Source organism: Oryctolagus cuniculus, chromosome 3 (genome assembly GCF_051225735.1).
Source record: "Oryctolagus cuniculus isolate XC-2025 breed Fujian yellow rabbit chromosome 3, ASM5122573v1, whole genome shotgun sequence".
Taxonomy (NCBI): Eukaryota; Metazoa; Chordata; class Mammalia; order Lagomorpha; family Leporidae; genus Oryctolagus; species Oryctolagus cuniculus.
In genome coordinates, this window is record NC_142869.1 from 61,539,259 (window position 1) to 61,554,546 (window position 15,288).

General features: G+C 40.4%; 1 protein-coding gene across 19 annotated transcripts in view; it reads left to right on the forward strand.

Annotated features, from left to right (window-relative positions):
- Positions 1 to 15,288, forward strand: part of ZNF385B (zinc finger protein 385B) — a 485,063-nt gene that overhangs the window by 384,891 nt on the left and 84,884 nt on the right. For 12 of the 19 annotated variants that reach the window (XR_016230734.1, XM_089328032.1, XM_051849389.3 and 9 more), the window contains one exon: positions 14,289 to 14,327. The exons of the other annotated variants lie outside the window; for them this stretch is intronic. Coding sequence is in view for 11 of the 12 variants with exons in the window: in XM_089328032.1 (XP_089184158.1) it covers positions 14,289 to 14,327 (39 nt within the window). In the remaining variant the exon portion in view is untranslated. The remainder of the gene's footprint in view (positions 1 to 14,288; positions 14,328 to 15,288) is intronic. 19 annotated transcript variants of the gene reach the window in all.

The window sequence follows — 15,288 nt, forward strand, 5'->3', positions numbered from 1 at the left end:
AATTCATAGACTTTCCTTTTTGCATTTGCTTCAGCCTCCAGGGTAATCACGAAAGATTATAGTCTCCACTTGAGCTTTCCTATCAGTGGAATATTCCTCTCTTCGGGAGCATGATTGATTTGCAGAGATCAGCGTTTAACCCCGCCTTGGGAGGTCCAGGTAGATGGTAGTGGTCTGATAACTGCCAGTTCCTTGGTGAGACAGAGATTTGGGGATTCCTGACTAATTATACAAAGCATTTTTAGGTAAAGTGACATGTTGACTTTTCATGTTGTCAGATCCAGGTATCTGTCAGATGTTAGTGAAATTTTGGGGAGGCAGAGGGTGAATGAAAATTTGTAATTATTGTGAAGACTTGGAAGGGCCAAGCTTCATTGCTAGACTGAATTACAGAAAGGAAAGGATTATTCAAAAACTTTCTAAAAATCTTCTTAAGGAGTAGATAGATTATGAATACAATGTGTTTTACCTCATAACTTAAGTCTTTTCATGAATGTTCTTGAGAGATTGGGTGTGTTTCATGACAACTTGTGATGTGGTTTGCATAGGTTTCTCTCCGTTCTTTGATTCAAAGTCTGATGCCATATTTATGGCCGAAGTATAAGCAAACTGTATGCGTTTTTAATTTCATTGGTTATATTCATTTTTCTGTTATTTTTGTGTGGCTATGTTTAGAACAGATAGGGTGAGGACTTTGTATGTGCTTAAATTTGGTGGATAAAATAATTTTGCCTGAAAGTGACTACATTTTGAATTAAAAATTCAAAACAAGGGGCTGGCATTGTGGCACACTGGGTTAAGTGGCTGCATACAATGCCAGCATCCCATATGAGCTCCAGTTTGAGCTTCCAATCCAGCTCTCTGCTAATGCACCTAGAAAAGCAGTGGAAGATGGCCCAAATGCTTGTGTTCCTGCCGTCCATGTGGAAGGCCTGAATTCTGGCTTCAGCCTGGCTCAGACCTGACTGTTGCAGTCATTTGGTGAATGAAACAGCAGATAGAATATATTCTGTCTCTCTCTGCTCACCCTCTTCCCCCCACCCCCAACCCCACCAAATAAGTAAGTCTTTAAATAAATTCAACAAAGAATGAACCTAGTTAAGTTTAGCCTACCTCTTGGTTGAACTATAGACTCCTTGCAGTTATGTAAAAATAATTATAAATAAAGTAGACACAGGTTAAATATCGAGCTGTACCTTTGACAGACCCTTATTCAGCAAAGCAATTACTGCAGGATCAAGGAGACATCTTATTACAGCTCTTTGTTTTAGTACAAATGCAGAAACAAACTTGAATCAAAAATGTTTTCTGGGGGTTGGCACCGTGGCTCACTGGTTAATCCTCCGCCTGCGGCACCGGCATCCCATATGGGCGCCGGGTTCTAGTCCCAGTTGCTCCTCTTCCAGTCCAGCTCTCTGCTGTGGCCCAGGAGGGCAGTGGAGGATGACCCAAGTGCTTGGGCCCTGCATTCACATGGGAGACCAGGAGGAAGCACCTGGCTCCTGGCTTCAGATTGGCGCAGCACCGGCAGTGGCGGCCATTTGGGGAGTGAACCAACGGAAGGAAGACCTTTCTATCTCTCTCTCTCTCTCTGTCACTCTCACTCTCACTGTCTATAACTCTACCTGTCAAATAAAATAAATAAATAAAAATGTTTTCTGAGAAGAGCTAACATGTATATATATGCCTGAACAAAAGGATAATAGCAAGATCAGTATGTGATGTAAAATGTTTTTGAGATCATCTACAAAACCACTTAGGGACCACTTTTTTTAATTAGACCCCCAAAATATTAAATGTCACAAGATGAGCCTGTAAGAAGGAAGACAAGTAGTAGGCTGGCGCTGCGGCTCAATAGGCTAATCCTCCGCCTAGCGGCGCCGGCACACCGGGTTCTAGTCCTGGTCAGGGCGCCAGATTCTGTCCCGGTTGCCCCTCTTCCAGGCCAGCCCTCTGCTGTGGCCCGGGAATGCAGTGGAGGATGGCCCAAGTGCTTGGGCCCTGCAGCCGCGTGGGAGACCAGGATAAGCACCTGGCTCCTGCCAGATCAGCGCGGTGGCCATTGGAGGGTGAACCAACGGCAAAAAGGAAGACCTTTCTCTCTCTCTCTCTCTCTCTCTCTCTCACTATCCACTTTGCCTGAAAAAAAAAAAAAGACAGAAAAGAAGGAAGACAAGTAGAATCAACACTGATACATTTGGGTCATCGTGAATGGGAATGAGGGAGGGGACAGATAAAATACAGGGTGCCTTGTTAAAGTTGCAGCTACAGGTAAACAACAAATATTGTTTAATATAAATATGCCCCATGCAATGTTTGACACATACTAAAATTTTTTTTCTTTATGTAAAGCTTATTTTAACCTGGTGTGTGGGTGTGTGTGTGTGTGTGTGTGTATACCAGGTTTTATATATATATATATATGTGTGTGTGTGTGTAACCTGGCATTTATACATTTTTATTTATTTGCTGAATCTGGTAATTCTGGCAGGAGATCTGGATTCAGCTCTGAGCTGAGGAGGCTCAAACAAGTCACTAAAGTTTTCCAAATCTTTCCTCATTGTTAAGGGAAGAAGTTGGAGTTAAATCAGGTTGATGGAGCTGGGATTTGAACTACCTACCTTAACCAGAACTCAGTTTTCAGTATCTTACTATATTGAATTTCCATTTGGGATTCTATTAGAGATGGGGGTACAGTGAGGGGAGGTTTGGGGTCTCAAACTTAAGTAATCAAAAAGCTTGGAAAGAAGAATGATCCCAGATATTTTACCCCAGTGTAATGAGGGTGCAGAGTGTGGGGAGTGAGCGCCCATGGTGGTTAGGATTGGAACATGGCAGACACATTGGGCAGGGTTGCGTGGCGCCTTCCAGTCCTCAGTTGCCATGTTTCTTTTTTTTTTTTTTTAAGATTTTATTTATTTATTTGAGAGGTAGAGTTACAGACAGTGAGAGGGAGAGACAGAGAGAAAGGTCTTCCATTTACTAGTTCACTCCCCAAATGGCCACAATGACTGAAGCTGAGCCAGTCTGAAGCCAGGAGCCAGGATCTTCTTCCAGGTCTCCCACACAGGTGCATGGGCCCAGACATTTAGGCCATCTTCTACTGCTTTCCCAGGACATAGCAGAGAGCTGGATTGGAAGAGGAGCAGCTGGGACTAGAACCAGCGCCCTTATGGGATGCTGGTGCCACAAGCAGAGGATTCACCCACTACAGCACAGAGGCTTAACTCACTATGGCACAGCGCCAGCCCCAGCCATGTTTCTTAATGCACGAGTGAGAAATGTGTTGTACTCCATGGGGAGAGGGAGGGAGGAGAGTTCTTTTCCACTTTGCTTTGAATACATCAAGGGACAGGTATTGTAGCGCAGCAGGTTAAGCTGTCACATGTGACACCAACATCCCTTATCAGGTCACTGGTTCCAGTCCTGCCTATTCCACTTCTTGCCCAGCTCCCTGCCGATATGCCTGGGAAAGTAGCAGGAAATGGCCCAAGTGCTTAGGCCCCTGCAACTGTTGGTTCTTGTATTTAACCTGGCCCACCCTGGCCACGGCAGCCATTTGGGGAGTGAACCAGTGGATAGAAGATTTCTATCTCTGTAACTCTGCCTTTTTTTTTTTTTTTATTTGACAAGTAGAGTTATAGACAGAGAGAGAGAGAAAGGTCTTCCTTCCGTTGGTTCACTCCCCAAATGGCTGCCACAGCCAGTGCTGCGCCAATCTGAAGCCAGGAGCCAGGAGCTTCCTCCTGGTCTCCCATGCGGATGCAGGGCCCAAGCACTTGGGCCATCCTCCACTGCCTTCCCAGGCCACAGCAGGGAGCTGGACTGGAAGAGGGGCCACCAGGACTAGAACCTGGTGCCCATATGGGATGCCGGCACCACAGATGGAGGATTAACCACGTGAGCCACGGTGCTGGCCCCACTCTGCCTTTCAAATAAATAAAGTATTTTTTAAGAATATACCCAAATAATCCCAAGTTTCTGCCTTTGCACTCCCTTGCTCCTGCCTGGTGAGGTTTTGTTTTCATCTTTACCTTTTAATGTGTATCATGGACTGTGTTGCCTTAGCATCGGGATTTATTTGATTACTTGCGGAGCAGCCTTTCAAGCTTAGCTTTGATAGAACGGTTTTGAAAGGATGTCAGTTAATGCATTTGGCTCTTCAGGAGGTGTATTGATTTTTAAATCAAGAAAGCTCATTACTTCCCTAGTCTTTTAAAAAGCCCTAGTAACTTTTTTTTTTTTTTTTTTTTTTGCCTATTTACCAGAAAAAAAGCAACACATCTTTACTTACTTAGTTGGATTTGGATGTTTACTCTCAATACTTTTTGAGAGGCAGCGAGAGAGTAGGAGAGAGGGAATGCTCTTGTTTATTGGTTCACTCCCCAAATACCCTCAACAGCTGGGACTGGGCTGGAGGCCAAAGCCAGGACGTGGAAACTCACTCAGGTCTCCACACGGGTGGTAGAAACCCAATTACTTGACCCATTACTGCTGCTTCACAGGGGCTGATTACCAGGAACCAGACCCAGATATCCAACCCAGGTAGCCTGGTGTGAGACACGGGCATCCTAACCCAGGTCTTACCATTGGACTGAATTCCTGTGCCTCATATCAGTGGGTTTTAAATTCCATCTATAAATATCAGCAAGTACTATTTTGTTGCTAACATACCATGTTCTTTCCTCCTAAAAAATAAACAATTCTAGTTTTTTTTCTAAAGATTTATTTGTTTGTTTGAAAGGTTGAATGACAGTGAAAGGGAGAGAGACAGAATTATCAGTCTTCTGATTCATTCCCCAAGGGAAGCCAGGGTCCCAGAACTCCACATGGTGTCCCATGTGAGTGGCAAGGGCCCAAGCTCTTGGGCCATCCTTTGCTGCTTTCCCTAGAGCGTCAGCAGTGAGCCCAAACTTGAACCAGAATTATGGGATGCTGGTATCACAAGCAGCAGCTTACCCTGCTGTGAAAAATACAGGCCCTAAGAATTCTCTTTTTTTAATGATATTTCTCAAACTTATTTTTGACAATGAGTTTTGTTTTATGGAAATTTAATCTTGGGGAAACTTGGGGATTTTTTTTCTTTTTAATTTTTTTAAAATATTTATTTATTTGAAAGACTGAGTTACAGAGTGGAAGGAGGGGAGGAGAGAGAGAGAGATCTTCATCCACTTGTTCATTCCCCAAATGGTCACAATGGCTAGGACTGGGATAGGCTGAGGCCAGGGGCCAGAAGCCTTGTCTGGGTCTCCCATGTGGGTGACAAGGGCTTAAGTATTTGGGCCATCCTTTTTTTTTTTTTCTTTTATTTATTTGACAGGTAGAGTTACAGAGAGAGAGAGAGAGAGAGAGAAAGAGAGAGACAGAGAGAAAGGTCTTCCTTCTGTTGGTTCACTCCCCGAACGGCACTATGGCCAGTGCTGCACCCATCTGAAGCCAGGAGCCAGGTGCTTCTTCCTGGTCTCCCATGCAGGTGCAGGGCCCAAGCACTTGGGCCATCCTCCAGGCCACAGCAGAGAGCTGGACTGGAAGAGGGGCAGCCAGGACCAGAATCTGACGCCCATATGGGATGCTGGTGCCACAGATGGAGGATTAACCAAGTGAGCCACGGCGCCGGCCCAAAGCCACCTTTTTTTTTTTTCTTTAAAAAAAAAAAAAGAACAAAATAAAGGCCTAGAACTGAGGATAATCTCGAAGCTCAGATATTGGGCCTATCTTTCCAAACTTTTTCATGTGTCTCTTCTCCAAATGGGTGAATACCCGAAAGACCTGTCCTCAGATGAATCCCTAGTTAGTGTTTTGTACGTCTGTTGAAAACTATTCTTTAGTCTGGATTACTAAAATTATGTTTCTCTTGCTTTATTTCACTTAAAGGAGACAACATGGGAAATACCCTACCTACTTATTTTAAATTCTCTTATGAATTTAGTTCTTGTTCCCTTCATTCTGAATAGGTTTATTGGTATTTATCTTTGGGTAGCATAGTATACCATCAACTACATATTTTGTGGGCTGATTTTTTTGCTTGAAATATAAGTATATCTCATTGGGAAATAAGAATTATAAATACCTGAAGACACTAAATTATAGAAAAATTATTGATAGTATTTGTCATCATTATACTACTTCTGAACTATTAAAATTTATAGAAGAGGTAAATTCTTATAAATCCCCCAAAGGGAACATTCAGCCCACAGGCCATAAAAGACCTGTGATATCATTTGATCTTGGCCCTGCCAAAGCAACCGCAAGTAGGACTCCAAATAAATCTGTAGTAGGCTAATTTTTAAGTTGATAATTTTGTGTGGCCTGCAAATGATGCTGTAAATATCCAAATGGCCTTTGACAAAAAAAGATTCCCCACTCCTGTCCCAATAGATTTCTTGTACTTTTTCATTTCTATTAAAAATGTTTTCTATTTTTTCTCATATATCCACAAAAGCAACTAGTAATATCATAAAGTTTTTATTATATTGTCTTTTTAAAATTATTAACCTGTTTTATTTGAAAAGCAGAGAGATCGAGGTCTTGCATCCACTGCTTCATTCCCCAGATGCCCACAACAGTTTGAACTGGGCCAAAACCAGGCATCAGGAACTCGATCTGCACCTCCTATGTTGGTGGCAGGGACTCAAGTACTTAAGCCTTTACCTGCTGCCTCCCAGGATACTTTGACATGGGATGAATGCAGGCAAACCAAGTGGCATCTTAACTGCCATCCCACACTCCCATCCCTGTCATCTTTGAAAGAGAGTACAGCTGTTAAAAATAAGAGTGGGAATAAGAGAGGGAGGAGATGTACAGTTCGACACATCCTTACTCGGACTTACCCCTAATGGTAGAGCTAGAAATGTGCCAGGGGGTTCCAAATCAATCCCATCAAGGTGGCATGTACCAATGCCATCTTACTAGTCAAAGTGATCAGTTTAAGTTCACAACTGACCATAAAGATAGGATTAACTATCAAAGTGATCACATAAATAAGACCAGGTGTCTGCTAATAATAATAGGGAGAATTCAAAAGGAGAAAATGATCTAACATGAGAAGCAGGCAACACAGCAGACTCATAGAATGACAAATGCCCTAAACAGCACTCAGGCCTCAGAATCAGCCCTTAAGGCATTCAGGTCTGGCTAAAAAGCCAATGAGAGCATTTCAGGCATGGAAAGCCAAGACACTGTGGCAAAAAATGGCCTAAATGAAAGATCTCTGTGAGTGAGATCCCAGTGGAAAGAAGGGGCCATCAAAGGAGGAGGTACCTTTCTCTGAAGGGAGGAGAGAACTTCCACTTTGATTATGGCCTTGTCTAAATAGTGTCAGAGTTTGTGGACTGAAGAGGCTTCCATAGCCTTGGCAGCTCATGACAAGAGCCTCGGGTGATCACTGATGTCATAAATGAGTGTCAATTGTTAAATCAACAACAGGAGTCACTGTGCACTTACCTGCCATGTAGGATCTCTGTCCTTAATGTGTTGTACTGTGCGAATTAATGGTAAAACTACAACTCATACAGTACTTTATACTTTGTGTATCTGTGTGGGTGCAAACTGTTGAAATCTTTACTTAGTATAGAGTTGATCTTCTGTATATAAAGATAATTAAAAATGAATCTTAATGAAGAATGGGATGTGAGAGGGAGTAAGAAGTGGGATGGTTTGGGGGTGGGAGGGTGGGTGTGGGGAGAAGAACTGCTGTAATTCAAAAGTTGTATTTATGAAATTTATATTTATCATTTAAAAGCTTTCTATAAAAAAGAAAAAACGAGAGTCAGTATCTCTTTCAAACCTGTATGTATTTGCATACTTTGACTAGAAATTATTTTAGTTATGTGAACATCAAGTCTTGCAGGTAAAACTAAAACCCCTTCAGGAACTTTCTTTGCATCCTGATGGAAAAACTCCTGTTTCTCCTAACAGTTTCCAATCGTCTAAGCATTTGCTTGTTCAAGAATGACCATACCTGTGGTGCCAGTACCCCGGGTTCTAGTCCTGGTTGGGGCGCCGGATTCTGTCCCGGTTGCCCCTCTTCCAGGCCAGCTCTCTGCTGTGGCCCGGGAAGGCAGTGGGGGATGGCCCAAGTGCTTGAGCCCTGCACCAGCGCTGGAGACCAGGAGGAGGCACCTGGCTCCTGGCTTCGGATCGGTGCAGCACCGGCCGTAGCGGCCATTTGGGAGGTGAACCAATGGAAGGAAGACCTTTCTCTCTGTCTCTCTCTCACTGTTTAACTGCACCTGTCCAAAAAAAAAAAAAAAAAAAAAAGCGACAAAGGAAAGCACAGAATTTCCTTCAGAGAAGTAACCCACCTCATTACCTTAATGCTTTTGCCCTTTTGCCTCACAATGAAAGCAGCATTTGCAATTGGGGCTGAGAGAGGTCTGGCTTCCTTACTGCATCCCACTGACCACTAAGACTTCTCAGTGTGCATTTGATCAACCTGAGTATAGACACATACGCAGTAGAATTGCAGTTCAAGTTTGCTCATTTAATGCTGTAATATGAACATCAACCCCCAAAACGTGGCTGGGTTTCTGTGTGTTCATGACAACAAGGTATGAGTGAGCATTCAATTAAGTTCCACTGCAGAAGTAAGTTGAATGATTTGTTGCACTGAACTTTTCTGAAATGCTCTTTGATGTGGTTTCCTAAAGGATCCAGGAGCATAACTGCAGCTTTGTGCCAGCACTTTTCGTCCCTGGCAGCATGGAAAATCACCAGCCTGTGGAGCCAGCCAAGGAAGTGGAACGTTTTACTCGTGTTCTGACCACGGTGCTACATACAAGGATCTACTGTCAGTTAGTTTCAGTTATATACACAGGTGTAACCTTACCACACATCCCATTATAAAGGAACTACAGTGCTGTCTGAAACATACCTTAAAGTTATTAAAATTATTCCTTTTGCTCAGAACACTTCATCTGTCAAAAAGGTTACTGGATTTCCACGAGAGAGAGAGAGGTGGTAAGACCACCCAACCATTTGCTTTTACCATTTGGTAATTCTTTAAGATTCTAAAAGCATTTAATATGGATATGTCATTTCTATGTAAGTAACCGTGGGTCCTTTTGCTGTTCCTTAACCCAGTGCAGAGCCACTCACAGCCCAGCCACAGAGACAGACTAGAAAGATTTTCAGGTGAGCTGTGCCCGGCACTTGGCACTGCTTCTTAGAGAACTCCAAACGCAGGTGACTTTATCTGCCCTTTCACCTCGGGGCTCTGGTGATAGTCATTTGTCTGTACTCGATAATTGAAGAAAATCTTTTGCAGGTGTCTCACAAGGTCTGTGTCTCACTTTGAAAGCCGAGGACTCTGCTGCCTTGGTCTACAGTGTTTCCCCACTGTACAAGGCTGAATTCTGTATCGTCTTCCCTAAGTCATGAAATGGTTTTTACATATATTCCATGGATTTTTGTGGAAAAGTACTTTATCTGAATCACAGTGGGTGCTGAAGCAAGCCAAACCATTTTTACGAATTATCTGGTAAAGTACTGCTTCTTTACAATCCTTCATCTGCTTTTGAATGATATTAATAAAACTCTGAAAATACCTAATTTATTGCTTTGTTTACACAGATGTCACCAACTACATATCTATCTGTGATTTTCTTAACTAATATCTAATCCAACTGTGTTGAGTTTTTGAAGGCATATTCTCTACTTTATGTCCAATACTTTATGAGACAATATGAAGAATTTCAAAAATTTCACAAAAAAAACAGAACAATAACATGAATTTCCTACACACGTCTATCTCGCCCTCATATATAGGCATTTAATATGCTTTTGTTAATGAATACATTTTTCAAGAGAAATATAATAAATATATAAACAAATTGAAAATCATGCATTTATTATGGTGGAATGTGTCAGAAAGAAGAAAAAGATTCCAAGGGTAAAAATGTGTACTTAAAGTTGATATAAAATCCTCTAAAAAGACTATATCTGTGATTGTCAGAGTGACCTAGAGAGATTGTATGGCAGAAATGCAGATCTCTTAGCATTCCATATGTTTCTTTTTATTATTCAAAACTCAAATGAAATTTCTCCAGAAAAGCTACTAGAAAATGCAGACTTAGTCTTTCTTTCAAAACAGGTCTTCAGAATAGATCACAAGATGTCTGCTCCTTACCCTGGTTGTCCTGTTTGTCAGTGAAATATCCAGCTCTTGTTTGATGAATCCCAGAGCTTTTCAAACAGGGCCTATATCAACATGAAACTTGAGTGAAAAATCAATCTTTCTAAATTTATTGTTTTTTTTTTTTTTTTAAGCAGTAGAACAAAATGAATTTCTAGACTGTACTCTACTCTAATATGCTGCCTCATGTCCAGGAACCTTCTACTTTTATTTTCTGTAGGACAAAGTGATTGCCACTAGGGAGACTCTAGAAAACAAATGGATAGAGTTGAAGGTGACCTCTCTGTAGCAGTCAGCTGGCCTCAAAAAACTTAGAAGTCATAAAATACGGTACTACTGCTACTAATAGCTTAATTATTGGTTCTGTACTTAGAATTAATCTGATTTGTCTTTCTTTTCCCACAAATTGTGTATGTATGTCTCATTGTTTTAACCTTCGTATCAGTTCTGAATGACCGAGTAACCTTGGGCTGCGGTAATTGTATCCTAGTGGAGGATGGCACTGTTGATGTTGTTGCAAGGCATGGCCAATGTGTGGCTTCATCAAAGAGCTGGGATGGTTGGGGGAGCATCCTTCCAAATACTTGAGCCTTGGTTTCATGATCAGTCTTTAGAGAGAGAGTGACGTGTCATTTGTCTTCCTTTCAGCAGCATAGATGGCACTCAGGTGCACCGCTGTCGGGATGCTCTGGGTGGGGGAGGCAGTGTCAGCATAGCAGGTCTTAGCTTTTACACATTCCAGAAGCAAAAATGCAGACCTCACGGTAGCATGCAGTCCCGGTGTAATGTTCCATGTGGTTTATTTTTATTGAGCCTTATGATTTGAAAATAGTACAGAGTTTATTTTTGAACTACTGTTGTCAACATATACAATTGTTTGTATTCCATGATCTTTGAGAAGAAATTTGTCATAGTTGTGTCTTGTGTTTCTATTTCCTAAAAATTCAACAATAACAGAAGTAAAACATTAACATAAAGGCATGGGGTCAGAGTATTTAAATATGAAAAGCAAAACTTTTTGAAGTAATCTCAGAGAAATATTGCTCTTCAATAGTACAGCTATCCCTTTTAAACGTGTCACTTCATGAATATTTGAGATTCTAATCAGACCCCATTTCATATGCTCTTCCATAAGTCTGCTTCTAAAAAAGAAAAGTATGAAAAATAGTTATTCCTTTTGTGTTCCTTTTAATTCAGTAATGTCACAGACAAAAAGTTGATGCCCTACCAAACTTTCAGAATGCCCTAAGTCCCAGGGTTTAGTAGCTGAGGTCCTCTTTGTAGTAAACTGAGACAGGTGCAAATGATGACTGCCCCCTGCTAATGTGCAGTATCCACGCAGGCATAGAACTTTTTTTCTGTGTGCAAACTCAGCAGTTCTAATGAGGAATGATGGCAAGGCAGCCCAAATTCCTATCTGTGACTTTCCTGAAGCTGCACAAGAAGACCTGGGTTTTCCATAAGAAAGGCAACAATGGGTTAGAAAAAGAAAACCAGACTGACTTCTCCAGAAAACTTTACTTAAGCAGCACATAGGGCGTATGTGTAGTTTGCACAGGCAGCTGCTTTCCTGGCTGTAGAAATTCTAGAACACTGTTCCCTTCTTCCCAAAGCCCACACCCTGTGACAGCCAGACCACATATGACACCCAATATCTTTTAGCAAGAACCAGTAGAGAAAGAGACACCTGCCTGAGTTTGAATCCAGCACCTAGAAACTCAAGGGTGGTAAGTTACTGAACCTCCCAAAGCCTTGATTGCTCACTTGTAAAACAAGGGTAATACAGCTGTCTCACGTGATGGTGGGGACAACACAGATAATCCCTTGGCACAGTTCCTGGCACTCAGTAAACCTAAGCTGCTCTCATTATGATGTTTATTATTGTTAACAAAGCTGGAGAAAGGAATTAAAGAGCAAATACCACTGAGAGGATAGCACGCTGGTGCAGCTGTTGAAAGGAGCTTGAAGTATGAGAAAATCAGAAAAGGGGAAGAGAGCCCAATGTAGGGTAAGGGGTAAACAGACCTTTTTTGCCTTCTCACGCATCTTCAGTTTGCTTAACGGTGACTTCCTTGCCAAGCCACTTTGTAACTTTTAAATATATGTCTTTGATTGTGTTTGCCTCATCTCCCAGTTTAAATCTGCACTGCATTTGAAGCATACAAGTTCTCCATAAAAGTTTACTGGATGACTGATTTTAAATTTTAAGTCAGTAACTTGGTTTTTGCTTGTTTATTAGAAAAGCTAGTAGGACCAACTACTGCATGTAAGTAGAAATGCTTACCAAATGCTCTGCAGAACATGTGTTAAAAATCAACGGCTCTGATAGAATGACAATCACTTTAAGTAGCACTCTGACTTCAGAATCAGTCCTTAAGGCAATATGGTCTGGTTGAAAAGCCCATGAGAGCATTTCAGGCATGGAAAGCCAAGACAGTGTGGAAAAAACGGCCCTACATGAAGGACCTCTATGGGTGAGACCCCACTGGAAAGAAGTGGTTATCAAAGAAGGTTGTACTTTTCTCTGAGGTGAGGAGAGAACTTCCACTTTGCTGATGGCCTTGTCTAAATACTGATGGAGTTTGTGGATTCAAAGGCTTCCATAGTCTAAGTAGCTCAGGTGAGCCTCAGGTGATCACTGAGGTCATACATAAGAGTGTTAATTGTTAAACTAACAACAGGAGTCACTGCACTAACCTCCCATGCAAGACCTCTTCCCTCAGAGTTGTATGTGGAGAGTTAGCAATAAAACTTGTTTTAACAGATTTACTCCATTTTAGTGTATTAAGTGGAAGATGTATTTATGTCTCACAAATTTTAGTTAGGCCAAAGTATCCAACTCCATTGCTTGTTCTTTTAGGTGTCTCATAAGCCACAGTTATGTCTAAGTGCTCCCGAAAGATGTATCACTCTTGGGTGCTCCTTTAAAGTTTATTAAATTTCTCAAAAAAAGAAAAAAAAATGTGAAATTAACTTTGAGATGCAATGACTTTGAACAGCCCTTGTCTCGACTGTTGAGAAACAATTTTTTTTTTCTTTTATCATACAAGTTGATAAACTGTTTACTTACTGTAGACTTAAACTTCTGTGCATAAGTTAATTGAAAATAGATCTAGTATAAAAGAAGACTGGGAATAGGAGAGGGAGGAAGAAGATAAGTAGGGGTAGGAGGGTGGGCATGGTGGGTAGAATCACTAAATTCCTAAAATTGTACTTAAGAAATGCATGAAGTTTGTATTCATTAAATAAAAGTTTTTAAAAAAACATGTTTAAGGTGAGATTTCCCCATCATTAAGGATAGCACAGATAAAAGAAAGTGCTGTGTAATTCTTGCACAGTCTTTTTGCTTTTTAATGATATGGTGCTCAGTTCATTCCCAGCCTTATGTAGTAGATAGTTAAGTCATTCTGATATGCTTATAACCGTGTACCTCAAATTTCAGGCCTCTTAAAAAGTATTAAGACAGGTGAAAGAGTTTTTAATTCTGCTTAAGTTTCACCTAGCAAAATTGTGTATAGAGTCTAAATATAACCTAGTCTTATGTCGAGCCATTTCTTCACATAGCCCACATAGGAGATTCATCCCACCTTTAGAGCAGTGTTACAGGGCGTTTTCCCTGCCTCCTGACTTTTTTTGCAGTTGTATATTTTATGTGATTGCTTACACTGTGCAAATGTAAATTATTTTTTATACCCAGTGAAAATAGTGATCTTTAAAAAAAATTCACACAAATTTGTGCCTCCCATACTTTTGATGAATTCACCAAAGAGATCCCTCTTCTTTGATATTGAAAATATAATAAATGGCATGATAAGGCCAGCTTCCGTAATTCATCTTATAAATACTGTACTACAACAATAGTTAATTCATCCATACATAGCCTCCAATTCCCTCCTTGATTCCTAGTAAAAGCTACAACCCCATCTTTCATTTTTATTACCCACCAATTAATTGTATTAATAGGTTTGCTTTTCATTTCTGCATGATTTTCATTAGAAATACTGGCAAGTGTTAAGTCTTCCTGATTTTTAGTTAGTAAGCATTTCAGGCTGCTTTCATGAAGATGAGCAAAGAAAATGGATTTTTAAATTTTTCATGTAAATATGCTTGCTGGTCTTGAAATTCAGATGACTGCTTTTAACTTTTACTTTTTTAGAAACGAAGAGGCTTATTTGGGACCAATAAATTCTGTCAGGTAAGGAATACTGGTAGCTAGAGCTATGTTGTAGGCATTTTTCACTTTAAAAAAGAGCTGCTTTAATATCATTTCCCAGTGCATTATAATTTTCTCAATCTGCACACAGCTTTTTATGCAGCATGAACTAACGTGCACTAATTTAATATGACTATTTAACAAGGCATTTCTCATTTAAAACTTATATTTTGGTGATTATTGAAAGCACTTGTTCATTTTTGAAGATCAAATGTCTATGAAGTGCCAATTGAGCTTTTGAAAATGTGAGTTTATTGTTTAATTGGTTCTTCTAATTATTTACCTGAGTATTCTACGTACAGAATCATAATCTAGAGGCATATTTTGCCATATGCTAAATTGAAACACTTGCACGTACACTGTTTTAGGACTTGTGAGAATGTTCTTATTCATCTTGAATGTTTTATTCAGTCTGAAAATTGGTGATTGAGTAAAAGAATTGCCATTGATTTAATTATGCATATCTCATTACAAAGAACTGATATCACACTAGTGGAGGAAAAAGTTTTATCTAATACCTTAGTTACTATTTTCATCTCACAGAATGTCATAGGAATGCTAAGAGAAAAAATCCAGAATTTTATTACCTTACACATTTTTTAAAAAATGAGATACCTGAATAGCTTCTGTATGTTTCTGAAAAGTCTGGATGCTGCTGAAATGACCCAGGTGTTTGAAGTTACTGCCCCAGATGGCAGAAACTCAAAACATCAGTTTCTTCACATCATAAGTTAAATTGGCAAGTGGACACTCTCTTTTATGCAATTTAAAGTCTTGTTTCAATTAAATCGTGTTTCCCAAAGGATATTTGAATGAAAATATAATTATAGATTTATATTTTAAACAATAGTAGAAGAAGGTAAGAGATTTAGACAGGAAAAAAACAAACAAAAAAACATAGAACTTTCCCAAGTAGAGAAGCAAGTGGAAAACAGAGGATACC